At 47.1% G+C, this 27443-nt stretch overlaps 1 protein-coding gene and 1 pseudogene across 1 annotated transcript; both read right to left on the minus strand.

Annotated features, from left to right (window-relative positions):
• Positions 1 to 602: 602 nt before the first annotated feature.
• On the minus strand, positions 603 to 3546 carry LOC123160117 (vesicle-associated membrane protein 711). The gene is made up of 4 exons (XM_044577938.1): positions 3191 to 3546; positions 2126 to 2316; positions 1685 to 1848; positions 603 to 1091 (listed from the first exon to the last, which is right to left on the minus strand). The coding sequence occupies exons 1-4, from the start codon at positions 3408 to 3410 to the stop codon at positions 1001 to 1003; spliced, it is 666 nt and encodes a 221-aa protein (XP_044433873.1). The 5' UTR covers positions 3411 to 3546; the 3' UTR covers positions 603 to 1000.
• Positions 3547 to 14039: 10493 nt separating this feature from the next.
• On the minus strand, positions 14040 to 18722 carry LOC123159305 (4-hydroxyphenylacetaldehyde oxime monooxygenase-like; annotated as a pseudogene).
• Between the last annotated feature and the right edge of the window lie 8721 nt (positions 18723 to 27443).

The following is a 27443-nucleotide window of genomic DNA, read 5'->3' on the forward strand; positions in this document are numbered from 1 at the left end:
AATTTTGGATGTGAACCATTGCGGCAATGCCTATTTTCTATGAGTTTCGTGCATATATATGAAATCTAGATCATGTCAATATTTACCTGCAAAAAAATTTGCGGTACCGGGAGAGCTTCAATGCGGAACAGATCCTGTAAACTTGTACCACAAAAAAATGTGTTTCAAGTTTATTGGATCTGTTCCACCAAAACCCTCGCGGAGCAGCAATTTATTTTATTTTTTGCGGCGGCCCGTATAATGGATTTGTGGGACAGGCAGATAACGCATCTGCTAGAGTTGCTCTTAGGCTGGTAAGAACCATTTCGTATTTCTCTAGCTCTCATATTGCAGCTCCATGTCAAAGGCAACTTCATTTGCACGATGCCATGAAAAACTCAATATAGATGTAAGCGTGCATACTCGCCAAAAAAAAATGTCAGTGTGTCAGGGCGCAGCGAAAGCCCGCAAGCTTCTAGCCTGTTTGCACGGGCGCTCGAAATCGCACTATACAGAATCGGCGTCAAGCGTCTCTAATGATCCGAATATGGCAAATTCCTCTTTGATCCACCCGGCGTCACGATCTGATGGTTACAAAGATGCAAATGAAGAGGTCGGCGTGCTGGGCGAAAGAAAAACAGTTGCAACCTGCACAGATGATACTTATTGGACTGGACCCATGTCAGCATACGAGTTGCTGAAAGTTTGAAACCATATATGTACAACCACCCACAGCAACGGTGGCTACACAACACAACACAACGGTCCCACTCCAGCGTTGAATGAGCAAGGCACTCGATTACGTTCCAAACGGAGTCTTCACAATCCAAGGCGTCACAATTACAGAATAAATAGCAGGCTCAGGTCAGTCTCCTTCCTCTCTACACACAAAATTTTTTTTTGCAATGCGACTGGTTGCACTTGCACTGGAGCTGCAACGGTCGCTCTCCTGGGCTGGGAGACAGACAAGCAGTGGACACAAGCACACACCACCAGACGAATTTATATGCCCCCGGCCCTCTCACCGGATGCAAGTCGGCAAGGTGAAGCCGTGGCACACGAAGAAGAGGGCGATGTATACTATTACAAGGAGGAGGAGTATCAACGCGGCCCTGCAGGAAAAAAAAAGGAGGAAATATATGAGATGTTTATTTATTTTGCCGACAAGAGGTTGAAAAAGCAGCCGATAAAGAGAACAGCTGATGGTTTAGGTAGCCACCCTTGGCATATAAATACAAGTCGCTGTTAGGTCGTGTAAGCTACGTGAGCAAGCTGCTTGGCACAGAAAAAAACAGACGAGTTTCAGACTAAACCTACTACACTTCAAGTTCATATAGCACATGGCTTCAAGCTCATTGAGAGATGATTCATAACATACAGTGTACATATCAAGGTAATCTACTTATTCACATACAGCAGTTTCCAGTCTTTGTGCCCACCAGAAGATAACCTATGTCAGAATCTACGTTGCTCACTTTGTTACTGACAGAACTAACAAGTACTGATGTACATACATACAGAGGCCAGTCTATGGTGCACTCAAAATACTACCACAAAGTCGCATTCACTAATCCTGAATAAAACCCTGTCAGAAAGTGCTTACTGGTGGGTGTAGAAGATTGGCGCTAAGAAGTTCATGAACCAAATATAGTAACTTATGGAATGAAAAATGAGTGACAAAAGTTAATAGGAGAGGACTACATACGTGAGTTTGACATTTCTCCACCAAGTTGTGCTTCTGTAGCGGCGAGCTTGTCTTTTGAATCGAACTGTATTTCCTTGCATAGTTGTAGTCTTGTCCACCAATAGGTCTAAACGGTCACCTCTTTCAAGGACTTTATCAATATTATCAATCATAACACTCCTCACCTGCAAGAGAATAATGAAGGGTAGGTATCATTCTGAACTGGCAAATCTACTGGGTAACATGCATCTGACAATTCTGACAACTAGCAATTTTAAACAAAATGCCAGTTCAAGTACACTACAGACCACTGCATGTTTACTAGATTTAAAAATGACAGCATGAGCTCAATTAACTTCTAGAACATATGCTTTTCAATATTATACTCCAGAAAACACCTGCATATTGGCCAAAATATATCTATGGTGTTCACAAAATAACAACTGCAAAACAAGGTTATACCTGACTGATTTCGCCTCTCATACGGTTGATTTGATCTGCACTAGGGTCATTTGAATAGTAATCCATTTGCTGACTGAGAACCCTTGAGAATTCGTCATTCATTGCATAAGCAAGAGCTGTCAGTGCAGCACGGCCATATGTCTTGACAAACTTTCCATGGATATCCTCAAGGAAAGCAAATGGGATACGTCCTACAACAAAAATAAGCTCATAAGAAGATTGCTATCTCATACGCGTAAGAGGGACATAGTAAGCCACAGAGACAAAAAATTACAGGTATGAACGTTTAGACGTCAGTCAATGCTAAAAGTGAAAGATTTGGTTAGCAGATAATAGACTCGATTTGCTACAAAGGATTTGACGGGTTGTGTTAGCAAAGAGCTCGACAGTATACCAGGCGGCCAAGCAGAGACAAGTTAGCTTAAACACCTCTGGTTGAACATCAAACAATCATCACCATCCCCACCTAACTCCATGTACTACAAGGAATAGGCTACGAATTGCAGCAGAGTTTTGCCAAAATCGCACAATTTTCCAGACTAGATGCTTACTTGCTTAGGCTCGATAATACTAATGTGCAATACTGAGATTTTAAAAAGATCAGACAGCTGGAGTTAGCTAAGCGATAAACACTAGCAGCACTTTCACAGCACCTAATGCGTTTGACCTCAAGGTCAAAATCCAGGGGGGCAGCCTGGACTCCATGTATCCTCGAACGGCAATTGGCGAGCCCTGAATCAATCCGAACAATTTGACCCGTTTGACCCGATCTAGCAATCCCCCAAAACAGGCCTGCAGGCCTGCGACTCGAGCAGCAGCAGACACAGAGAGACCGGAGACGCGCGTACTGACAAACCCCAGCACAGCACATTAAATTCCCCCGGATCTCCGATATTCCCCCGCTGACGGAACCAAAACCCCACAGAGATTCGAAATTCCCTACACCCCGGCCGCTTCGATTAAAGAAAGAAACAAAACAGAGCCGCGGCGGCGCGGCGCTCCGGCTCGACGGAGCAGAGCAGATGGGGGGAGAGAGGGGAGGGGCGGGGGGCTGGCGGCGCTTACGTCCGGCGGCGTCGTCGGCCATGCAGAGGGCGGTGATGCCGTCGGTGCGCTTGGCGTGGAAGACGTAGCGGTCCTGGGTGTAGGAGACGTGGCTGTCGGCGCCGCCGCCGGGGAGGCGCTCGAGCACCTGGCGCGCGACGGCGCCCGCGTTGGTCGCCGCCGCGCTGTGCTCCGCCAGCACCGTCGCGCCCCGCGCCACCACCGCGTACAGGATCGGCATCCCGCCCCTCCTCCCGCCTTTGGCCTCTGCCGTGTGGACTCTGCTCTTTCTCTTTCCTCGGGTCGGGGGGCAGGGGGGAGGAGAAAAGGAAAAGGGGAGGGAGAGAGGGGAGACGGGGTATGTAGGTAGGCAGGAGTAGGAGGAGTAGGATGATCTGGCAGCAGCGAGGGACAGCTCGGGTTGGGTGGAGCCGTTGTTTAATTGGCGGCGGGGCCCGCGCGGGCCGGGGGTGAGCCGACGTGAGCTGTTGCGGTTGGGCGCGGCCTCGGCTCGCTGGCGGCCCCGGGTTCGCTTGGTTTGGGGAACGGAGTCCGGCTCGGGCCCGTTCCTGTACTTGGGATTTATTTGTTTTTTTAGAAAAAATGTCCTTGGGAATTCTCCAACGTGCTATGCACTCTTGCACACCGCATACACTCACTCCTCTGATTACTGTATGCATGACAATAAATAAGGTCACTAATATTATCGATTATGGAGGTAATATTATATGCTAATAGCATATGCATAGTATTAATATATGATGTTTTTCATTGTGAACGACTTAAGCGCCTGATTGGATTTGTCGGTTTCATGTGAAATACCCCCGTAAAACACAGCTGGTAAAAGTTTCGGATGGGCATTGAACTGGGTGATTGGATCGTCGTTTTTGGGCATTTTTAGCCTGACGTGCAACCCCCTCCCCCCCTCCCCCCCTCCCCCCTTATTTCCAGAGCCTACTCCTGACTCACAATCACATGTCCGGTTGGTTCCCAATCTCCAGTTCCTGTTCCCATTCCCGTTTCAAGCGGAAACAATGCACATGTATATTCCAGAGTTCTATTTGTGGCCTGTGACCGCGGCGGCTATCCCCCCCCCCCCCCCCCCCAAACCTACCGTCAACGTTGATGCATATCTTGGTCACAAGATCCCAAACACACTGTTTGGGATCTTCGAGGTTACCCAATGTTCATCACAATCCCTTCTCAACAATATTCTGTTCTTTCCCATATTAACTTCTGGTGGCATATGTTATAACTACATGAACCATGCAGGAGCTGGTGGCATATGGGCAGAACTTGCCAGTAATAGAGGTGCATAATTCATTATAGTTAAATGTTTTTTAAGTCCACCAGGCTGTCCATTGCAATGTGTATACAAATTTTAATACTTCAACACTTGTTAGCTGGACATAAATTGTCACTTTTACGACGCATCAGGTGGCATTGTCGATTTCCCCCCATTAAATCTCTCCTTGTTTCCTTGCCCGCTATCTTCGCCTCTTCAATCCGAAGTTCCCCACCTCTTTCAAACATTATTGTCGGCTGGATCAAGCCAGGCAGCCTCCTCGGATCTGCGAGCGCATGATCAAACCCATGGTGGTGGCACACTTTCCATGGCAGGAGGCATTTTTGGAGCACTAGGACACCCGACAAAGAAATGTTTATTGCAATTTCCGTCGTACTAAACTAGATCATGTCTAAAGGCTCATCCTTACTATCTCCGTCCTGATTTATTGGCCCCCTTCATATTTAGTTTCAAATTTTGACCATATATTTAACTAACAAAATGTCAATACATGTCACCAATAATTATACTATTGAAAACTATGTTCAAATACGAATCCAACGATATAATTTTTGATGACACGTATTAATATTTTGTTAGTTAAATTTATGGTCAAAATTTGACATAAAATACCAGGGGATCAATAAATCAGGACGGATGTAGTATTTTTTAGAGCACCATTCACATTACTTCAAAGTTCTGTGGTATTCTCTGTGACCGGATCGATCTGCAAATAATCATGCTCTGTAGAGATATGCAGGCGTGCTGGTGATTTCCTAGTAGCTACCCAAAGAGAGACATGCATGTCAGGATCGATCCAGCATGCATGGATACATGATGATTGTCTTAGGCTCTTCTTGGGTTGGCCGAGCTTAGCGTGGCCACGGCGACAATGACACAAGCGCAATACGATGAAACTCAAAACACGGCAGAGTCACCTTCTTCCACTGCTCGTCGTCAGTTTTACCTCCTCTTTGTCGTCCGCGGCCGACCTACGAGCGGTGGTGACCAGCGAGGTGATTCGTTGCACTTCGTTGGTCGGCGGTTGCAGCAAAAATGCCGGTTAAATTGGACCGGCGCACCGGCACCTAGCGGTCACCATCATAATTTAGCAAAAAATCAAGGCTGTTGCAGCAAAAATGCCGTCCTCCCGTCGCCGGTCGCATCTAGGTTGTAAAGCACCATAGTCTCATGAAGCTTTTTCAGGTGCCGGATGTAGCATTTTCATCTGTCGGTTGCAGCCTTTTTTCGGTTGCGCCATGGCCACCCAGCTTCCGTGTCTGGTGTTGAAGGTTTTAAAGATACTGGACGTAGCAGTTTAGGACGCCGATTGTAGCATTTGGAACTGCCGGCTGCAGCTCCTCCGCACGTCGGTCATAGCCAGTTCGCTCTAGCCCGATGTAGCATTTTGTGATGCTGGTTGCACCTCGGATGAACGCCGGTCACAACACTCAATTCTCTCGATCCAACAAAAAAATGCATCGGTCGTAGCAAAAGGAGTTGCTGGTTGCAGCTCTACCTTGAGCCGGTCGAAGTTTCCTCATAGCCAGTTGCAGCAAAAACAGTGTTGCACGTCATCGGCCATGGATGCAACTCGCCAGCCATGGCCATTGTAGCTTCGGTCATCATGGAGCAGTAGCAGATGCAGCTAAGAGAGAGAATCGAGGGGAAGGGAAGGGGGGGCGCTGGCTCAGGGGGTTGGCGAAACACAGGGACGAGGAAGAAGATGACAAGACAGAACATGGTGGAAGCATCCATTGCGTGGGAAGGTGAAAAGGAAAAGAAAGCAGAGGAATGAGGGGGATGAGTGGAGGAGAATAAACAGATGCGTGAAAACGGGAAGAGATAAGAGATCAGAAAGCGATGTCTGGCCCCACCATGCGTAACGCCCGCGTGCGTCCGGCCCAATGTTTCGGCTGGCGCACCGGGTGGAAGCGTTTCCCAATTGTGATTCAAATTCTAGCGTGTTGCACTAGACGTAGTACATATGTGGGCCTTTGCGTTGGTACCGACGCGTACGAGTACAACTCGTTTATTGTCCTTCAAAGACTCTCATGTATTGCCCTTATATATACCCCCAGTCGCATCTAAGACGACCCGTCGTCTCGTGCTTGTAATACTCCTCCTCATAGTGATTGCGCCTTCGTGCGTCCGTGGTTTTCTTCTACAAAGGTTTTCACGTAAAAATCTGTATCTCTCTGTCTGGTTTATTACTCGTTACTATCTAACAAGTGGTATACAGAGCCAAGTCGCATATACGAGATTGGAGATGAGAGAATTACGGTTATGACGTCATGTGCGCCGCCGCCAACGCGACCTGGCGATCCGAAGCGAGATCGATTAAAAGTCGAGACCGACAGTTTTTCTACTGCTGATCCGGTTCTTACCCGAGCAATCCACGCTGGTGTCAAATCACAAGTCGCCGAGTTCTGGTGCTTCTCCACGTACTGCTCAAGTCCCGAGGCAGCTGCTAGCGCTTTTCTTCGCTTGAAGTGGATTGCGTTGCTGCTGCTACTACTCACGAGATACTCAATTGATCGCTACGGCTGCTAGTCCACGATCGAAGCCAGTTCATCTACAAAGAACTATTTGAGTCTCCTAGTTCTCACGTGAACTTGTGCTAGTTTGGCTCTTGTGCTTTTAAACTCCAGTCGCTACACCTACCCGAGGAAACTACCGGGTGTTATCTGTTTTAGTTTTTAGCTCCGCATAATTAATTCTATCAAGATTTTTTTCTACGGCTTGTACTACTTTGTGTATACAGATTTATCTACTCATGGCTTTCATGAAGTGCAATCTTCCGCTGATGTACCGTGACACAAGGTTTACCTTATGGCAAGTCAAGATGCGGGCATTGTTGGCACAGACTGACTATGATGAAGTACTGGATAGTTTCGGGAAGAACCGAATATAGGACTGGACTGATGAGGAGAGAAGAATTAATCGTAAGGCTTTGTCAAAAATCCAACTCCATTTGCATAATAATATTTTGCAGGAAGTTTTGAGCGAGAAAACTGCCGCCGCTATATGGTTAAAGCTGGAAGGGGTTTACATGACTAAAGACCTCACCAGCAAGATGCATCTGAAGCAAGAATTATTCCTGCACAGGTTACCCGAGGGAGATAATGTTTTGAATCATATTTCAGAATTTGAATAGATCATATCTGATCTAGTTGCAATGGAGGTTAAGTATGAAGAGGAAGATACTGCTTTAATGTTACTTTGTTCACTGCCAAGTTCTTATACCAATTTTAGAGACACCATATTATACAGTCGTGATACTCTCACACGTAATGAAGTTCATGAAGCTTTGAACTCTAAGGAGAAGATGAAATTAATGGTGCCTCATGATGGTCCGAGTTCATCCCAAGCCGAGGAATTATCTATTCGTGGCAGGACAAAGGAGAAGAACTCCAATAATGAAAACAGAGGCAAAAGTAAAAACGGCTACAGGGGTCGGTCGCAATTCAGAGACAAGAAATATTGCAGATATTGCAAGAGAGATAGGCATGACATCTTAGAGTGTTTCAAGTTGCAGAATAAAGAAAAGAGAAAAGGTAACAAACAAGGTGAAAATTTTGCTAACGTTGCTCGTGATGATAGTTCCGATGATGCTCTTGTCGTTATTGTTGGATGTGCTGAGACCAATGATGAGTGGGTACTTGACACTGCATGCACTTTTCATATGTGTCCACATAGAGATTGGTTTAATACTTTTGATCACACTATTTTTGCTGGTTCCGTTTTGGGTTTTGATAAACCACCATGCAAGATGGGAGTCATAGGTTCTATTTGAATCAAGATGTTTGATGAGACAATCACAACTTTGACAGATGTTCGGTATATTCCGAAGATGAAGAGAAAACTTATTTCTATGAGTGCCCTTGATGCAAAGGGGTACAAGTATTCAGGTGGAGATAGTATTTTGAAGGTCACCAAAGGCTCCCTTGTTGTGATGAAAGGTGACTTAAGTTCGACCAATGGTCTTTATTACCTTCGAGGTTCTACCATTTCAGGTAACGCTACTCTAGTTATTTCAAAGAATTCTGATTGTGATGCTGCTAACCTTTGGCATATGCGTCTTGGACATATGAGTGAACTTGGTTTGACAGAGTTAAATAAGAGATGTCTTCTTGATGGACTTATTTCTTGAAGCTACTCTAGTTATGTCTTCTTGGACACAAGAGGGTGAAGTTCAACACTTCGGTTCATACAACTGAAGGTATTCTTGATTATGTTCATTCTGATGGGGACCATCTCGCAGAAAGTCACTAGGTGGTGCTAGTTACATGCTGACTATTATTGATGATTATTTGAGAAAAGTTTGACCTTATTTCTTGAAGCATAAATATGAAGCACTCTCAGCTTTTAAGGAATGGAAGATTATGATTGAAAGACAAACTGAAAAGAAGGTAAAAATACTTCGCACTGATAATGGTATGAAATTATGTTCTAAGCAATTTAAGAATTATTGCAAGTCTAAAGGCATTGTCAGACATTACACCATTCCTTATACTCCTCAACAAAATGGTGTTGCTGAGTGTATGAATAGGACCATTATTTACAGAGCCCGTTGTAGGTTGTCCAATGCAGGTTTGCATAGACGTTTTTGCGCCGAGGCCGCTTCCACTGCTTGTTATCTCATTAACCGTTCACCATCTATTGCTCTTAATAAGAAAACTCCAATTGAGGTATGGTCTAGTTCACCTGCTGATTATTCATAGTTGAGAGTTTTTGGTTGCACTGCTTATGCTCATGTTGATAATGGAAAGTTGGAGCCTAGGGTTGTTAAGTGCATCTTTCTTGGTTATAACTTATAATTCTGGTGTTAAAAGTTTTAAATTGTGGAACCTTAAAACCCAGAAGGCTGTTATTAGCAGAAATGTTATCTTCAATGAATCTGCTATGTTACATGATGTTCCATCCACTAACGTTCCTATTGAGAGTGAACAACAGCCTATTGTTCAGGAGCCTACTGTTCAGGTGGAGCATGTTATTGATTCAGGTGATACATCTGGTAATGAAAATGTTGATGCACATGATGAACCCGTCATTGATGATGAACATGTCACTCCCACTCCAAATCAGCCTATTGTTCCACCAAGTTGGAATCTTGCACGTGACAGAGTTAGGCGGGGTACTAATAAACCTGACAGGTTAATTGAAGAGTGCAATATTGTTTATTTTGCTTTATCTGTTGCAGAAGAAATTGAAGGTAATGTTGAGCCTTCTTCATATTCTGAGGCTATTATTTCTGATGATAGTAATAAGTGGATGACCGTTATGCATGATGAGATGGAATCACTTGAAAAGAATGGCACTTGGGATTTAGTAAGATTACCTAGAGAGAATAAGCCTGTTCATTGCAAGTGGGTTTTCAAGAGGAAAGAAGGTGTTTCTCCTAATGATGAGACAAGATATAAAGCAAGGTTAGTTGCTAAAGGTTACAGTCAGATTTCAGGTATTGACTATAACAAAGTCTTTTCTCCTGTTGTGAAGCATAGCTCTATTCGCACTTTACTCAGTATTGTTGCCATGCATGATCTTGGGCTTGAACAATTGGATGTTAAAACTGCATTCTTACATGGAGAATTAGAAGAAGATATTTATAAGGAACAACCTGAAGGTTTTGTTATTTCTGGAAAAGAAAAGCTTGTCAGTAAGTTAAAAAAATCTCTTTATGGATTGAAGCAATCCCCGAGATAGTGGTACAAGAGATTTGACACATTTATGCTATCTCAAGGTTTCAAAAGGTCTAATTATGATAGTTGTGTTTACTTGAAAACTGTCAATGGTTTAACTATTTATTTGCTCCTTTATGTTGATGATATGCTTATTGCTGCAAAGAGTATGTCAGATATTAATGAACTAAAGAAGCAATTAAGTAATGAATTTGAGATGAAGGATTTGGGTGCAGCAAAGAAAATACTTGGCATGGAAATATCCAGAGATAGACCGTCTGGAAAAGTATATCTAAGTCAGAAAGGATATATTGATAAAGTTCTTTGTCGTTTTAATATGCATAATGCCAAGCCGATGAGTACTCCGTTAGCTGCACACTTCAAATTATCATCAACTTTATATCCTAAGTCAGATGCAGATATTGAGTACATGTCTAGAGTTTCCTATTCGAGTGCAGTTGGTTCACTTATGTATGCCATGGTTTGTTCTTGTCCGGATTTATCATATGTATTGAGTGTTGTCAGTAGATACATGGCTAATCCTGGAAAAGAGTCTTGGAAAGTAGTTCAGTGGATTTTCAGATACCTGCATGGTACTTCTAATGCTTATTTACAGTTTGGGAAAACTGGAGATGGACTTGTTGGTTTTGATGATTCTGATTTTGCTGGTGATTTGAATAAGAGAAGATCGCTCACAAGTTATGTTTTCACCAATGGTGGTTGTGCTGTGAGTTGAAGAGCAACTTTGCAGTCTATTGTGACTTGTTCCACTACTGATGCTGAATATATGGCTATTTCTGAGGCATGCAAAGAAGCTATCTGGTTGAGAACTTTGTACACTGAGCTTTGTGGAGATTCATCTTGCCCTACCATATTTTCTGACAGTCAAAGTGCCATATATCTTACAAAGAATACACTATATCATGAGAGGACAAAGCACATTGATGTCAGATTTCATTATATCGAGATGTTGTTGCTGAAGGCAATTTGAAGGTATGCAAGATAAGTACTCATGATAATCCTGCTGATATGATGACAAAGCCAGTTCTGACCAATAAGTTTGAGCTTTGCTCAGGTTTAGTTGGTATTTCTCACTAGTCCTAGGGACTTTTACGCACAAGGTGTTTATGCTGATTGGATGGAGTTATTTGCTTTCTTTGACTACTGGAGGAAATTTGGCTCAAGGTGGAGATTGTTAAATTGCGATCCAAATTCTACCGTATTGGACTAGACGTAGTACATACGATGTGAGCCTTTGCGTTGGTACCGACGCATTCAAGGACTCTCATGTATTGCCCTTATATATACCCCATGTAGTCGCACCTAAGACGGCTTGTCGTCTCATGCTTGTAATACTCCTCCTCATAATGATTGCGCCTTCGTGCGTCCGTGGTTTTCTCCTGCAAGGGTTTCTACGTAAAAAATTGTGTTTCTGTCTCGTTTATTTCTCGTTATTATCTAAAATAAACGGAGGCGGTCGTGCGTGGGTGGGTGGATAACCTAGATTCGTTGGGTTTGGGGAATCACGCTCAGGCCCGTTCCTATCCTCGGGAATTCAGCAACGTGCTCTGCACACGGCTACACTCATGCTATTTCTTTAGGTAAGGACATCCCAACGTTGTGCATAAAAAGCCGCTAAACATCCGGAAATGTAGTCCTGATATTTCGTGTTGTCCAAAATCGTGTATCAAACGTCTACAGATAGACTTAACGTTTGAATTCCCGCAAACTAGAAGCAAAGCTAAAGGAGGTTTACAAACGTCTAGACAGACGCCATGGAGGCACCGACTGGCCGACTGCCAGTCCCAACAACAGTCTTTGTCGTGTGTCTCGTTCCAGAACCGTCTCCCCTCATTCATGTCGCGCTGCCGCTCCAGAGCAGACACGAGTCAGCCTATTGAATTCATACACCAGCCAATTCATTCAAAAGTCTGAACTGGTGGAGGAAGGGGGCAATATATTTCAACACTCTCCCTCACGTCTAGGCTATTTTAGTTCTTAGACATGGGATCGATGTAGGCCGCATAATCGTTTTATTTAATACTGCATTGGCAGGTTCTTGAACTCAAGACCTCTTGGCTCGGATACCATATTGAATTCATGCACCAGCCAACTCCCCCCTCACGTTTAGGCTATTTTAGTCCTTAGACGTGGGATTAATGTAGGCCGCAGAATCGTTTTATTTAATACTTCGTTGGCAGGATCTTGAACTCAAGACCTCTTGGCTCGGATACCATATTGAATTCATGCACCAGCTAACTCATCCAAAAGTCTGAACTGATGGAGGAAGGCGGGTAATATATTTCAACGCAGTCTCGTCGGCAAATCCTACATCCTCTTCTTCGATCCACGCACCGACACCTCTCATCTCCTCTCCTCCGCACTCCATAATGATGGGCAAGTTCCGACTCCCGGTGGTTCCCGGTGCTGGCAGGTGGATCTCCAAGGTTGTGTGGATCTTGGCGCCGTCACCCATGATCTTCGGGCCCATCGACGGCCATAATGAAGGAGAGGTGGTTCTCTCCTCGGATGATGAAGTGTTCGTGACACATATAGCACTCTTGATCGAGCGGTCGCACCACGACCGTGGTATGGCGCCGCCCTTGCCGTCGCGCAACCTCCACGTTGAGGAGGAGCCGTCGGCGTCGCGCTACCACCACGTCCAAATCGGACGCTGCGGGACAAAGGAGGTCAAGGAGAACCCGTCGGCGTCGCCCTATCGCGACGTCCAAATCGGACGCCGCGTGAGAAAGAGATCAAGGAGAACCTGCCGCCGCCGCCGCACAGGACGTCCATGTGTTTCGTCCAACCAGTGTCCCCACCACGCAGTTTCCGGCGCGGCAAGGAGGTGGCGCCGCCCCATCGGTCGTACTGGCGCCCGGTGAGGATGGAGGAGGCGCACGGCCCGATCGGTGGCGCATGTGGCCGTCTCCACTACCTTGGACGTGGCGGCAGTAGCGCGGCTCCTTCTTGCTCACCATGATGGCGGTCGACAAGATGGAAGCCGAGCTGGTGCGCCAGGATAGGTACGACAGCCTGTGTTCGCCACTTCAAACGTCCTGCCAGACTGGTCCTCAACACCCCGACCTCGTGTTGGCCTTGATCGAGGACCGGACCCGGACAACCGCCCAGATGTCCGCCCCACGTCGGGACTGGATCAGTGACCAACTCTTCAAAATAGGGTTGTCCTAGTCCGAGCGTGTCGCATGTGCCCTCGGCAAGAGAATGGCCAAGGGCAGATGAGCTGGGGCTGCGCCCGTGGCCAACCATCGCCACCAGGACGATGCGGCTGAGTGCCCGCGCCAGGCAACGGAGGCAGCCGACCAGCTGCGCCACGAGCGCCACGCGGTGGCCAATCAGTTCTGCCACGACCCTTTGTGCCCTTCCGCTGCTGGAAGGACCACGACTCTGATGGCAACGACGGAGGTGTCACCGGCCAAGGAAGCCATGCAAACGAGGTCAGTGTCTGATACCTCACTTAGTTTAGTTTAGGTTTAGTTTAATTTTCATCTGATTTAGGTGAACTTTGTTAAGTTTTGTTCTTTTGGTTGTAAATATTTTAAAATTTAGCAGTTATTGTCTGGTTAGCATGAATTTCATCTTTTTTTCATTCAAGTTTCATTTGAATGGGGAGGACAGTTGGTCATGCGGTTGGATGGCCATGGCCGGCGGCCGGCGGGCGGGCGGGAGTATCCGCGTGGCAGTTGGGGGTACGTGCGCGACCGCCTGCGTTTTGCTCGGGTGTGGCTGGTGATGCAAAGTTGCATCACCAACTGCCCTATTTTACATGTGAAGCAAATATGGAGTAAATTTTGCATCTACATCATATGTTGAAGCATCATTTTTAGGTCTTGGTGCTGTAAATTTTGATTATTTATACATGTATATCATCGGTTGGAGATGCTCTTAGCCGGTATAAAATGATGGAACAAGATACGGAGGAGTCTTCCTGCACAACAGTTGTCTGCCGGTCCCTTCCATGCTGACGTCTTCTTTGGGCAACTCCCAGTCAAATGAATGCAGCAAACTGGCAAGCGTGAACTCCACCATGGTGGATCCCATGGGGATAGCAGGGCAGGTCCGCCGCCCGGCGCCAAACGGAAGGAGCTCATAGTGTGACCCATAAAAATCAGTGTCGACGCCGTCAAACCTCTCCGGGTAGAACTCCTCTGATTTGTCCCAGGAGGCAGGGTCCCTCCCCATAGCCCACACGTTCACGAAGATCCTTGTCTTGGCGGGGATATATAGCCGAAGACCTTCACATGCTCCATGGTCTCCCGGGGGACGAGCAGCGGCACCGGCGCATGTAGTCGCAGTGTCTCCTTGACGACCATCTTCATGTACTTGAGTCTAGAGAGGTCGTCGACCTGCACTAGTCTCTGTTTGGAGTTAATTGCATAAAACCACTATATTTGGGGCATCGTTTGCAGAAAACCACGAGGTCACTAATTTTTTGCAAAAATCACCGCGCATTCAGTAATCTTATTGCAAAAAGCACTGATCGAGTTATTTAGGTCGTTTAATCACTTTCTGACTAGTGGGGTTGAATTGTCTGGAGCTGACTTGGCAAAACCTTTACATACACCCCCTTAGATCTAAAAAAATAAAAGCAATCGACCCCCTCTCGTGCATAACTGCCAGGAGCCACTGGTAGAAAAAGAGGCTTCCGTCCAGCCCCATTAGTCGCGAAACTGTAGGAACCGCGACTAATGAAGTCTTTAGTCGCGGTTCGGCAGATGAACCGCGACCAAATGCCTGGGCCCAGGGCGCTCGCGGGCTTTAGTCGCGGTTGGCCAGGCCAACCGGGACTAAAGGTGCCCAAAGGCCTTTAGTCGCGGTTGGCCAGGCCAACCGCGACTAAAGCTCCTCCCTTTTAGTCCCGGTTTGTGGCACGAACCGGAACTAATGGGGTTGAGACCTTTAGTCCCGGTTCGTACCACGAACCGGTACTAAAGGTCCCATTTTTAAACTCTAACCCCCCCCCCGGGATCGCCTTTTCAGTTTTAAAAAAAATAAAAGAAATTAATGGAAATGTCAAAAAAATAAAAGAAAATAAGTTTCTCATGTGATATGTGGTCTAGTTGTTGGGAAAATTTGCAAATGTGAATTTTGACTTTATTTGCAAAATCTCTCTGAAATTTGTAAAAATGGGCATAACTTTTGCATACTAACTCGGATGAAAAAGTTTTTTATATGAAAAATCATCTACTCGAAAAGTTACATCCAAATTTAACGGGGGAACCCCGTTAAACATTTTCAAAATCCTCAAAAACCTAATAGAAAAAAAGTTACGGGGCTTGTAAGATCTAGAGTGGAAAAAATTGAAAAATATTCAAACAGTGGGCAAACTATGGTCAAACAATGGTCAAACTAATTATTCTAGAATATTAGTGTTACTAAATAATTATTTTAATTATTTCAATTTTGGTCAAATCTGGTCAAACTGTGGTCAACTGTGGTCAAACTGTGGTCAAACAATGGTCAAACTAATTATTCAAGAAATATTAGTGTTACTAAATAATTATTGTTTTTTAAAACAATAGTTTCAAAGTCAAACAGTGAAATGTGTCACTTCATGCTCAAGCAAAATTCCTGAAGGTTAATAGGATTGACATCTTATTATTGTCAGGAAAACAACAAGTGCAGACTTGGAGCGTGGGAGAATAGAACCCGGAAGTTAAGCGTGTTTGGGCTGGAGTAGTGAGAGGGATGGGTGACCGGTTGGGAAGTTAGATGATTTGGAATGATGAGGGGTGATAAAAGAATAAATTGAGAAGTGATGAGGGGTGGTGATTAGAGACTAGAGGTTAAAATAATTCAGAAATTTGAAAAAAAAAATTCAATTTTTTTTTCAAAAACCTGTGGCGGCCTTTAGTCGCGGTTAGCCACAAGAACCGCAACTAAAGGTCGTCCGCCCCGACGGCCACCTGGCGCCCACGTGGACGGGCCTTTAGTCGCGGTTCTTAAGCAACCGCGACTAAAGGGGGGGGCCTTTAGTCGCGCCCGTTCGGTCGCGGTTGCGCAACCGCGACTAATGGCAGTTGCGAACCGCGACCAAAGGCCCTTTTTCCACCAGTGAGCAGACTCGATGCTCACTGTGGTGACCTCGCCGAGCTGCAACCCCCGTGCAACTCCGGCGACCTCGCCGCCGCCGACAACACGTCGACGACCACTGCTGCCCCGCCTACCATCTCCTTCCTCCTCCCTTTTTTCCTTCTCCTCCGGGACGACGCGCACCTCGCCTCTGCCTGCCCCAGCCGCTTGCAACCACGGCCATGTCGACGGCGCCGGATTCCGCGGCGGCCCGCAGCCCCGCCGCTCTCCAACATGCTTCCCACCATGCACAGGCGCGCATACCCACACCGCTGTTGTCTCCTCTACTCACTGGATCCACGCCGAGGAGGGGGAAGTCGAGGACGAACTCTAGTGTAGGCCGGAGACCCCAGCACGCGTCGCCATCGCCCGCTCCAGGTCGCCTCCCCATGCATGCGCTGGCCGCATGACCTAGACGGCGAGCAGGCGGAGGAGAGGGCAACTGGGCGGCGACGGCGCGCGGCAGCGGCGGCGCGGCGAGCTGGGCCGCCGAGGGTGAGGCCAGGGGGAAGGCAGGGCGGTGCGGTGGCGTTTTGCGGTGAGCGCGCGCGGGGCGCGGCGAGGGGCAGAAGCGGACTGGCAGCGCGGGCTGGTCGAGGTCGGGCTGGTCAAGGTGGGGGACAGGTCGCGAGGAGGGGGGAGGGGGTCGATTGCTTTTTGTTTTTAGATCTAAGAGGGATGTATGTAAATGTTTTGTCAAGTCGGCTCCTGACAATCCGGCCTCACTTGTCAGAAAGTGATTAAATGACCTAAATCACTCGGTAAGTGCTTTTTGCAACAAGATTACCGAAAGCGCGGTGATTTTTGCAAAAACTTAGTGACCTCGTGGTTTTCTGCAAACGATGCCTCAAATGTGGTGGTTTTGTGCAATTAACTCCTCTGTTTGCCGCCGACCAAACTCCTTATCTCTGCCTGTGCCTTCTTCATCACCGCTGGATTCTTGATCAGCTCGGACATAGCCCACAACAATGTCACCGAGCTCGTCGCGGTGCCACCGATAAATGCATCCTGATTTTTAAAAAAGCATATGAAACAACATAATTAGGATTTCCTACTTAAAAAGTATTCCCTCCGCCTCAAAATAAATGTCACTGATTTAGTCTAAAATTGGTATAAAGTTGTACGAAATCAACGGCACTTATTTTAGAAGGGAGGAAGTATAAGAAATTATATATGCAGTTGAGAAGCTACAGAGAAGAACAAGCTAGTTTAGTTAGTACCCCTAGAAGAGCCTTGACGTGGTCCTTTGTGATCTTCCCTTGTCCCTTCCAAAGACTGATCAACACATCCACAAGGTCTTCTTTCACGGGCTTCACCCTCCCAGGATCCATATGTTGAGTGAGAACCATCTCCAGGTAGGAGTCTATCTCTAGGAATGTCCTGAGGTACCGCCTCTCCAGCCCGACAAGCTTGTCGAACCACCGGCTCATGGGCGACGCCGGGAAGAAGTCCTGCGCGGAGAAGGCGGAGAGGGCCACCGTGGCCTCGCTGAACACCCGCTGGAACTTGGCGTACTTCATGAGCTTGGCGCCCTTCATGCTCCCGAACGCCACCGTGCCGATGAAGCTGTCGATGAGCGTGAAGAGGGTCTCGTTGAGGTTGACGGGCTCCGTCATCGGTGCGAGGGATTGGATCAGCTCGCTGACCTGAGCTTCTAGTGCGTGAGAGAAGGTGTGGACACGTTTGCTCCCCACGAGCTCTGAGACGAACAGCTTGCGCAACTCGCGCCAGCTCGCGTTGTACGGAGAGAAGGCGATGTCTTGTTGGCCGTAGGTCATCAATTTCGCACCTGGAATTCAATACTACTAGATTTAGGATTTCAGTTTCAGTTTCAGAATTTTTTTAGCACCAACCCAAATTACCGAAATTCAGTAAATTTCGGCCAAAAGGCCAAAATATTCACTTGACTTCAATTTTAAAAATTGATTTTTTTTAAATTAATTTTGAAAATATTTGAATTGCTGTGTACTTTGAAATTACTGAAATATATTGGCCGGAAGTAAATATTTGAGAGTCTACCGAAATTACTGAAATTCGGTGAATTTCATCAAATCTCACTGAAAGTGAAAACCACTTGTGAGGTGAACAATATGAAAAGGAGTATGGTAGCCGGCGAAAAGACTTGCCTGGCGAGGGGGGTTGGCTGCAGCAATGGACATCATGCGTCTTGAGGACCTCCTTGGCCGCCTCCGGCGATGAAAGCACGACGGTAGCGACACCGCCGAGCTGCAGGTGGATGACGGGGCCCAGGCTGCGCGCCAGCCTCTGCAGTGACTGGTGGAGCTCGTGCACCATCAGGTGCAGATGCCCTATGATGGGTAGCCGCAGGGGGCTCGGGGGAAGACGGATGGGGTTCTTCTTGTTGCCAACAGCTTGCAGGTACCAGAAGATTACCGTAGGAGCTATAATGAGTACTGGTACTGACCACATGAGGACATGCTTGAGTTCTGGAGAGGGGTTAAGAAGATCAGGCGCCATTGTTGCTGCTGTGCTCTTGGAGAAGCCAATGGGGCACAGTAGGTAGCTGGATATATGGTTATATACACACGGAGGGATGGGGAGAGTGTGCGTCTTCACTGATTGGGCTGTGCAGAGCAGGTGAATGTTTGAGATGGCTATGGAGGATTGACATGTCACATGTCGCGATCACGATTGTGTTGTCATACTCAATTGTCTGTTAGCAAAAACTTTGTCAACCCTCGCTTTCGCGGTTGCTTCCCTCACTCACCTACAAGACAATAGGGATCTCACATAGCCTCCCATGTCGCTTCCATGGGCAACGGGGAGGGCGCTCCCGCCGCCGCCGGCGGCACCCTCCTCTCCCTCCCTCCTCCCTAGCTGTCCCCAGAGGACATGGCCGGGCAAAGCCTGGCCGGCGTCAGCGGCGGCGAGGCGTTTTGCCTTCTTGCGCAGGGCCTCCGTCACGGGGTGGCTGGACCGGGACACCGCGATGGCGAGGTTCACCGTGGTGTGGCGGTGGCGCTCGGGACCGGCGGCGCATGGCAGGCTTCGAGGTGCAGATCGTGCAGGCGAGGGGGGCGGCGGATCGGGATTCTCCCAGATCTATCGCCCGTCTTCAGTCGGCGGCGTGGGCTGTGGACAGCGTGGCCTGGTGTCCTCCGTTGTGGCGGTGATGGCGTCGACGTGGTGGAGGCAGCGGTGTGGTGGCGGTCCTAGTGCTCTTATCGCATCATGGCAACAATCTGCATGATTGGTCCTCCTTGATCTGGCCGTCGACAAGTTCTGGAACTACTGCCAGAGATTTTGCTCAAGGATATCTGGATCGGCTAGAATCTAGTCGTGCACATCCATAACAACTTACACGTCTTCAGGAGGGCGCGGCGTGAAGCTATGTTGTTTGTTGACACTACAAAACATGTCGGTATCTCGATTTCCATTGCGTAGACAACGGTAAAAAAGTCATGATGGCTAAGATCAAAGGATCAGTAAAGCGGAGGGGGCCTTGGAGGCGATGGAGTCAGCGTGACACCTCATGGCCACCAAAAGTCTTCATGTGGGCTCATTCTTGTGCATGTGGCTGCTACATTCCTCATGTGGCGCTTCTAGTCGTTGGTCCAACCAATGAATACCACTGACACCTCTACTATATGGTTGATAGAAAGGTATTGGTACTTCCTATTCGCAAAGAACCAATGACCGGGTCCCTAATCTTGACATTCAAAGCACCGTTGATAGAGATGTGCAGCTGCCACTGTGCAGCCGTGCATTTTCGATTGAGGGTATCTGATTTTTTTCAATCTAAGATGCGACAATACTACAATATTGCAGTTTTTTTTTCTTTTTTCTATTGTACGAGTACTTATTGCTATGCACCTTTGATCATCTGTATGAATTGATCTAATTCCTCTGACGTTCAAATTATGACATGAACTTTGATTTATGTTTTTGAATACAAATGAATGTTTTTATGTAGCTATACATGCTATGAAGGACAGACCATTGTGTATATAGGATAGTTTCTCTCATGCGCTTGAGGTTCGCAGTGTGGTCATGGGAGACTTTGCTGTTAAGTTTAGGGTGCGATCGAAGGTTGATGGGTTTAATTGGGCTCTTGTCGCGATATATGGTGCTGCACAGCCCGAGCTCAAGCCTGAGTTCTTTGCTGATCTTGTTCGGATTTGTGGTTCCGAGCAGTTGCCCATCCTGGTGGGGGGTGATTTCAATATTATTAGACGGCGTGAGGATAAGAACAATGATAATTTTGATGGACGATGGTCGTTTATGTTTAACACTATCATTGAAAGTCTGGACCTGAGAGAAATTGAGCTCTTGGATAGAAAGTTTACCTGGGCGAACGCGATACCAAATCCGACGTAGGAAAAGTTGGACCGTGTGTTGGCTAGCGTTGATTGGGAACTGAAGTTTCCCCTGGTGACTGTCCAGGCCTTGTCCCGTGGTATTTCTGACCATACGCCGTTATTTGTCGACTCTGGTGAACCCACACACCTGGGGAACAAAAATGTGTTCTCCTTTGAGATGGCTTGGTTTGAAAGAGATGGCTTCCTGGATCTTGTGGCCAGAGAGTGGGCTAAGGATTCAGGAGGGAGGACCGCGCTTCAGCGCTGGCAGAATAATATTAGGCACTTGAGGAGTTTCCTACGTGGGTGGGCTAAACATCTGAGCGGGATTTATAAGGCCGAAAAGGAAAATCTCCTTGTCCTTATACAGTCTCTGGATGTAAAAGCGGAAACCACGATACTGCCGACTGCGGAGCTTCATGCCAAGCTCGAGGCGGAATTGCGGCTCAAAGAACTTCTTAGAGAAGAAGAGTTGAAGTGGGCGTTGCGGGCCAAGGTCCGGCGAGTAGTCCAGGGGGATGCGAACACGCAATTCTTTCATATGATCGCTAACGGTACGCATCGAAAGAAGAGGATCTTTCAGCTTGAGTAAGATGAGGGTACGATTGTAGGCCAAGACAACCTAAAATTGTACATTACCGAATACTATAAGCAGCTATTTGGCCCTCCAGAAGAGAACTGTGTGTCTCTGGACGAGTCAAGGGTTGAGGATATTCCTCAGCTCACATCGGTGGAGAATGATATTCTTGCGGCTCCTTTCTCGGAGAAAGAGGTGCTGGAGGCCATCTCGCAAATGAAGAATAACAAGGCGTCGGGCCCTGATGGTTTCCCAACAGAGTTTTATAAGAAGTGCTGGCATATCATTAAAGGGGATTTGTTGCCTATGTTTAATGACTTGTTTGCTGGGCAGCTTCATCTGTTTCAGCTAAATTTTGGAGTGATTACCCTTCTTCCTAACAAAACAGAGGCTGTGAGAATTGAGCAATTCAGGCCAATTTGTCTTCTTAATGTCAGTTTTAAAATTTTCACCAAGGTCGGGACCAATAGACTCACAAAGATTGTGCATACTATTGTGCAGCCTACCCAATCTGCTTTCATGCCGGACAGGAATATCCTTGAGGGGGTAGTGGTCCTTCATGAAACGCTCCATGAAATCCACACGAAAAAACTGGATGGGGTTGTTTTCAAAGTGGATTTTGAAAAAGCGTACGATAAAGTCAAATGGCCATTCCTTCAACAGGCCTTGCGTATGAAGGGTTTTGATGAGGCTTGACGACGCCATGTAGAATCCTTTACGCAAAAAGGGAGTGTTGGAGTTAAAGTAAATGATGATATTGGGCACTATTTCCAGACACACAAGGGTCTGCGGCAAGGAGATCCAATGTCCCCTATTTTGTTCAACATTGTGGTTGACATGTTGGCAATCCTAATAGGTCGGGCAAAGGAGGCCGGTCAGGTGGGAGGCTTGGTGCCCAACCTAGTTGATGGGGGGGGTCCATTTTGCAGTACGCTGATGATACTATCATCTTTATGGAGCATGACCTGGCAAAAGCGAGAAATATGAAGCTGGTGCTTTGCTTATTTGAACAATTGTCTGGGTTAAAAATTAACTTTCATAAAAGCGAATTGTTCTGCTTTGGTAGAGCCAAGGAGGAACAGGAGGCTTATAGGCAATTGTTTGGATGTGAATTAGGGGCTTTACCTTTCACATACTTAGGTATACCCATTCACCATCGTAAGCTTACAAATCGAGAGTGGAAATGCATTGAGGATCGGTTTGAAAAGAAACTGAGTTGCTGGAAGGGCAAACTTATGTCGTATGGAGGCCGATTAATTCTTATTAATTCGGTACTCACGAGTATGCCGATGTTCCTACTATCCTTCTTTGAGGTTTTAGTTGGGGTTAGGAAAAGACTGGACTTCTACCGATCAAGATTTTTTTGGCAGAGTGATGAACTTAAGAGAAAGTATAGACTCGCCAAGTGGGATGTCATTTGTCGACCTAACGACCAAGGGGGGTTGGGTATCAAAAATCTTGAGGTAAAGAACAGATGCCTGCTTAGTAAGTGGCTGTATAAGCTTTCGGGTCCGACTAATGCAACTTGGGCGCAGATTCTTCGTAACAAGTATCTGCAGTCCAAAACTTTGTCACAGGTGACAGTGAGACCAACTGATTCGCCGTTTTGGAAGGGGCTTATGAGAGTTAAGGTAACCTTCTTTAATAGAACAAAGTTTATTGTCGGTGATGGAAATGTCACACGTTTCTGGAAGGACACCTGGCTGGGTGATACACCTTTAGCGATATAGTACCCACCTTGTATCGTATTGTCCAGCGACGTGATGCGCTAGTTGCAACGATTATGCAGTCCACTCCCCTTAATATTCAGTTTCGGCGGGTGCTTGTTGGTGAGAGATGGGAAGCTTGGCTCCATCTGGTGCGTAGACTGATGGAAGTCCAGCTAGCGCAACAGCCCGATCAGCTATGTTGGAAGCTTACTAGGAACGGATAATTTACTGTAAAGTCGATGTACAACGATGTCATCAATTCCATGGTCATTCCTAGTACCAAACATGTTTGGAAAGTAAAAGTGCCTTTGAAAATTAAAGTATTTATGTGGTTTGTCCATAAACATGTAATTTTAACAAAAGACAACTTGGTCAAGCGCAATTGGACTGGATCTACTAGGTGTAGCTTCTGTGATCAGGACGAGACCATTAATCATCTCTTCCTTGACTGTCCTTTGGCGAGAATTCTGTGGCGCACTGTGCAAATTGCTTTTAACATTACTCCTCCGAGTACGGTCGGGTCGTTATTTGGAACGTGGCTGGATGGGATAGAGTCCGATACAGCTAGACATATTCATGTAGGAGTGTATGCGTTGTTATGGGCAATTTGGAACTGCAGAAATGATTTGGTTTTTAACAGAATAACTACTATTCATTTTTTGTAGGTTTTATTTCGTGCTACGACACTGATCCGTATGTGGTCCTTATGAAGGAAATATGCCCTAGAGGCAATAATAAAGTTATTATTTATTTCCTTATAATCATGATAAATGTTTATTATTCATGTTAGAAGTGTATTTACCGGAAACATAATACATGTGTGAATACATAGACAAACAAAGTGTCACTAGTATGCCTCTACTTGACTAGCTCGTTAATCAAAGATGGTTATGTTTCCTAACCATGAACAATGAGTTGTTATTTGATTAACGAGGTCACATCATTAGCAGAATGATCTGATTGACATGACCCATTCCATTAGCTTAGCACCCGATCGTTTAGTATGTTGCTATTGCTTTCTTCATGACTTATACATGTTCCTATGACTATGAGATTATGCAACTCCCGTTTACCGGAGGAACACTTTGGGTACTACCAAAACGTCACAACGTAACTGGGTGATTATAAAGGAGTACTACAGGTGTCTCCAATGGTCGATGTTGGGTTGGCGTATTTCGAGATTAGGATTTGTCACTCCGATTGTCGGAGAGGTATCTCTGGGCCCTCTCGGTAATACACATCACATAAGCCTTGCAAGCATTACAACTAATATGTTAGTTGTGAGATGATGTATTACGGAACGAGTAAAGAGACTTGCCGGTAACGAGATTGAACTAGGTATTGGATACCGACGATCGAATCTCGGGCAAGTAACATACCGATGACAAAGGGAACAACGTATGTTGTTATGCGGTCTGACCGATAAAGATCTTCGTAGAATATGTAGGAGCCAATATGGGCATCCAGGTCCCGCTATTGGTTATTGACCAGAGACGTGTCTCGGTCATGTCTACATTGTTCTCGAACCCGTAGGGTCCGCACGCTTAAGGTTACGATGACAGTTATATTATGAGTTTATGCATTTTGATGTACCGAAGGTTGTTCGGAGTCCCGGATGTGATCACGGACATGACGAGGAGTCTCGAAATGGTCGAGACGTAAAGATTGATATATTGGAAGCCTATATTTGGATATCGGAAGTGTTCCGGGTGAAATCGGGATTTTACCGGAATATCGGGAGGGTTACCGGAACCCCCCGGGAGCTATTTGGGCCATAGTGGGCCTTAGTGGAAAAGAGAAGGGGCTGCCCTAGATGGGCTGCGCGCCCCCCCTTCCCCTAGTCCTATTAGGACTAGGAGGGGTGGCCGGCCCCCTCCTCCTCTTTTCCCCTCCGAGGAATCCTAGTTGGACTAGGATTGGAGGGGGAATCCTACTCCCAGAGGGAGTAGGACTCTCCTGCGCCTCCCCCCTTTGGCCGGCCAGCCTCCCCTCCTCTCCTCCTTTATATACGGAGGCAGGGGCACCTCTAAACACACAAGTTGACACAAGTTGATCCACGTGATCTATTCCTTAGCCGTGTGCGGTGCCCCCTGCCACCATATTCCTCGATAATACTGTAGCGGAGTTTAGGCGAAGCCCTGCTACTGTAGTTCATCAAGATCGTCACCACGCCGTCGTGCTGACGAAACTCTTCCCCGACACTTTGCTGGATCGGAGTCCGGGGATCGTCATCGAGCTGAACGTGTGCTCGAACTCGGAGGTGTCGTAGTTTCGGTACTTGATCGGTTGGATCGAGAAGACGTACGACTACTTCCTCTACGTCGTGTCATCGCTTCCGCAGTCGGTCTGCATTGGGTACGTAGACAATACTCTCCTCTCCTTGCTATGCATCACATGATCCTGTGTGTGTGCGTAGGAAATGTTTTGAAATTACTACGAAACCCAACACCTTACTCACTCCGACGGAGGCCAGGGAGCGTTTGGTTACTGGATCTGTCCGGTGGGAGATGGTAACGCGGGATATCTTCAACCTGTTTGGTTGGCGGTCATGTAATAGAATAGGCAATTAGTTTTCCTATCTTTTATTTTACCAGCCGGTTGTGGCCATTGTGGTTTTGTCTTGGTTTAGCTGCGAGGCTCTCGGTGAGCTTGCCTTTATTTTGTTGAAGACTATACGACTTTGTTGAACCTATTTTATTTATTAAGGTGGCCGTATGCATCGTTCTGATGCAGAGGCCGGGGAGTTTCCCCTTTTCGAAAAAAAAGAATAGGTAACTATTTTTATTAGCCCAAAATATACAACTATGTGACTTGGCTAAATAATATATTGTTTAATAAATTTGCCGGCCAAATAAAGCTAGTACACCATCTAGCCTATTTTGTATGCACTTTACAATATCAACTACTCTCTCCATCTCACAATGTGGTGCGTATAGATTTTTTGAAAAGTCAAACTTTACAAACTTTGAACAAGTCTGTAGAGAAAAACATATACATGTAGAATACCAAAAACATATCATTGGCCTCTTTTCTGAAAGAAGATACATCATAAAGACATATTTTCATATTATATAAATTTGGTATTCTAAAGATAAATAGGTTTATCTATACATTTGGTCAAAGTATATAAAGTTTGACTTTCTAAAATATCTATATGCAGTTATGCACTACATTATGGAGCGGAGGGAGTACTATTAATTATGCTAAGTGGAATCATTGATCCTTGGAAAACATGTCTATTTACGAACTAGGTGAATGAATATAATTCCATCTTTTTCCAAGCTTTTCCTACAATTTCTTGCACCTGTTAAAAAATGTTGAGATTTATTTTTCTAATTATTAGCATCAATACTCTAATTCATATAGCCATCCTGAGTCTTGATTTTCCGAAATATAGTCATACACTGAGTAGCAGAGACACAAGGAATAGAAAGTCAAGTAGGTTTGGACAGACCCAGATCCCCTTCTAGTAGATTGTGACTTGAGGCCGCAAGATGCTACCTATACCAATAGATGATGAGCACCATTGTCCTTTTTTTTTTGCGGGTGAATGAGCATCATTGTCATTTGAGTTGTGAATCGAGTGCACAATAACATCCATCAATTCATTGTTAAATTAAATCCATCAAATCACTCGGGAGATCGAGTCAGACAGCATCACTGCCAACTGCCGCAGTCCTGCGCCTCTGAGCTCTCGCTCCGCGCCCTCCCCCTTCCGCCGCTCGCCACTCCGGCAGCGGCGGCCACCTCCTCCCGCCGCTCGCCACTCCGGCCACGGCGGCCACCCTTCCTCCCTCCCCGCTCCCCCGTTGCGCCATGGCCGCGAGCCCGCAGTCCATCTCCTCCTCCTTTCGCCGGAGCGACGAGTGGCCGGTGGTGTCGGGTCTTGGCCTCTCCTCTGACTCGGAGGCGTCGGGCAGTGGGGGCGCTCCGGATCTGGTGGTTGAGGTCGAGTCCAGGCCGAGGGGCGTGCCGTGGGTGAGGCCGCCGCCCTCGAAGAAGACGCTCTGGAAGCGCCGCGTCGGGTTGGAGGTGGAGCCGGGGGCGCAGCCTCACGCCCTGCCGGCGCGGCTCTTTCCGCCGCCGCGCAGAGAGGTTTCCCCGGAGATGGAGAACAAGTGCTTCCGTTGCCTGCTGGAGGGGCACTACCGCAAGGACTGCACCAACGACATCGCCTGCTTCAGATGCGGGCTCTCGGGCCATGGCTCACGCGACGGCAAGCGCCCCCGGAGTCCGTCGGCCGTGGAAGATCTGAGGCGCAAGGCGGCGGCCAAGGCGGCGCGCCGTGAAGCTGAAAGGAGAGGGCCTGCCCTTCGCCCCTCGGGGGCCTCGTCGCTTCCCCCCCCCCCCCCCCCCCCACCGCTGCCACCAGCGAGGCAGGGTCTGCCGTCGACGCCGGTCTGGCCGACACTGTTCGTCCCCCGCCTGGAGGTGCGATCTGACTCTACGCCGGAGGAGGTGGAGTCGGCGGACATCTGTGTAGTGCGTCGCTCGCAGTCCATGGAGGACTTGGAGAGGCGCCTGCAGTTCGCCATGGTGGCGTACGCCGGTGGTGCAAGGCGTGACCTTTCGCCGGAGTTTGTCCTGGATGCGCTCAAGGTGCAGATAGA

Source organism: Triticum aestivum, chromosome 7B, assembly GCF_018294505.1.
Source record: "Triticum aestivum cultivar Chinese Spring chromosome 7B, IWGSC CS RefSeq v2.1, whole genome shotgun sequence".
In the NCBI taxonomy this organism is placed as follows: domain Eukaryota; kingdom Viridiplantae; phylum Streptophyta; class Magnoliopsida; order Poales; family Poaceae; genus Triticum; species Triticum aestivum.

Coding starts and splice junctions, on each gene's coding strand:
- LOC123160117 (XM_044577938.1), bottom strand. CDS start 3,410: ATGCCGATCCTGTACGCGGTGGTGGCGCGGGGCGCGACGGTGCTGGCG. Junction 2,317..3,190: donor GGCCGACGACGCCGCCGGAC/GTAAGCGCCGCC, acceptor TTTTTGTTGTAG/GACGTATCCCATTTGCTTTC. Junction 1,092..1,684: donor TGGAGAAATGTCAAACTCAC/GTATGTAGTCCT, acceptor TTTTTCCTGCAG/GGCCGCGTTGATACTCCTCC.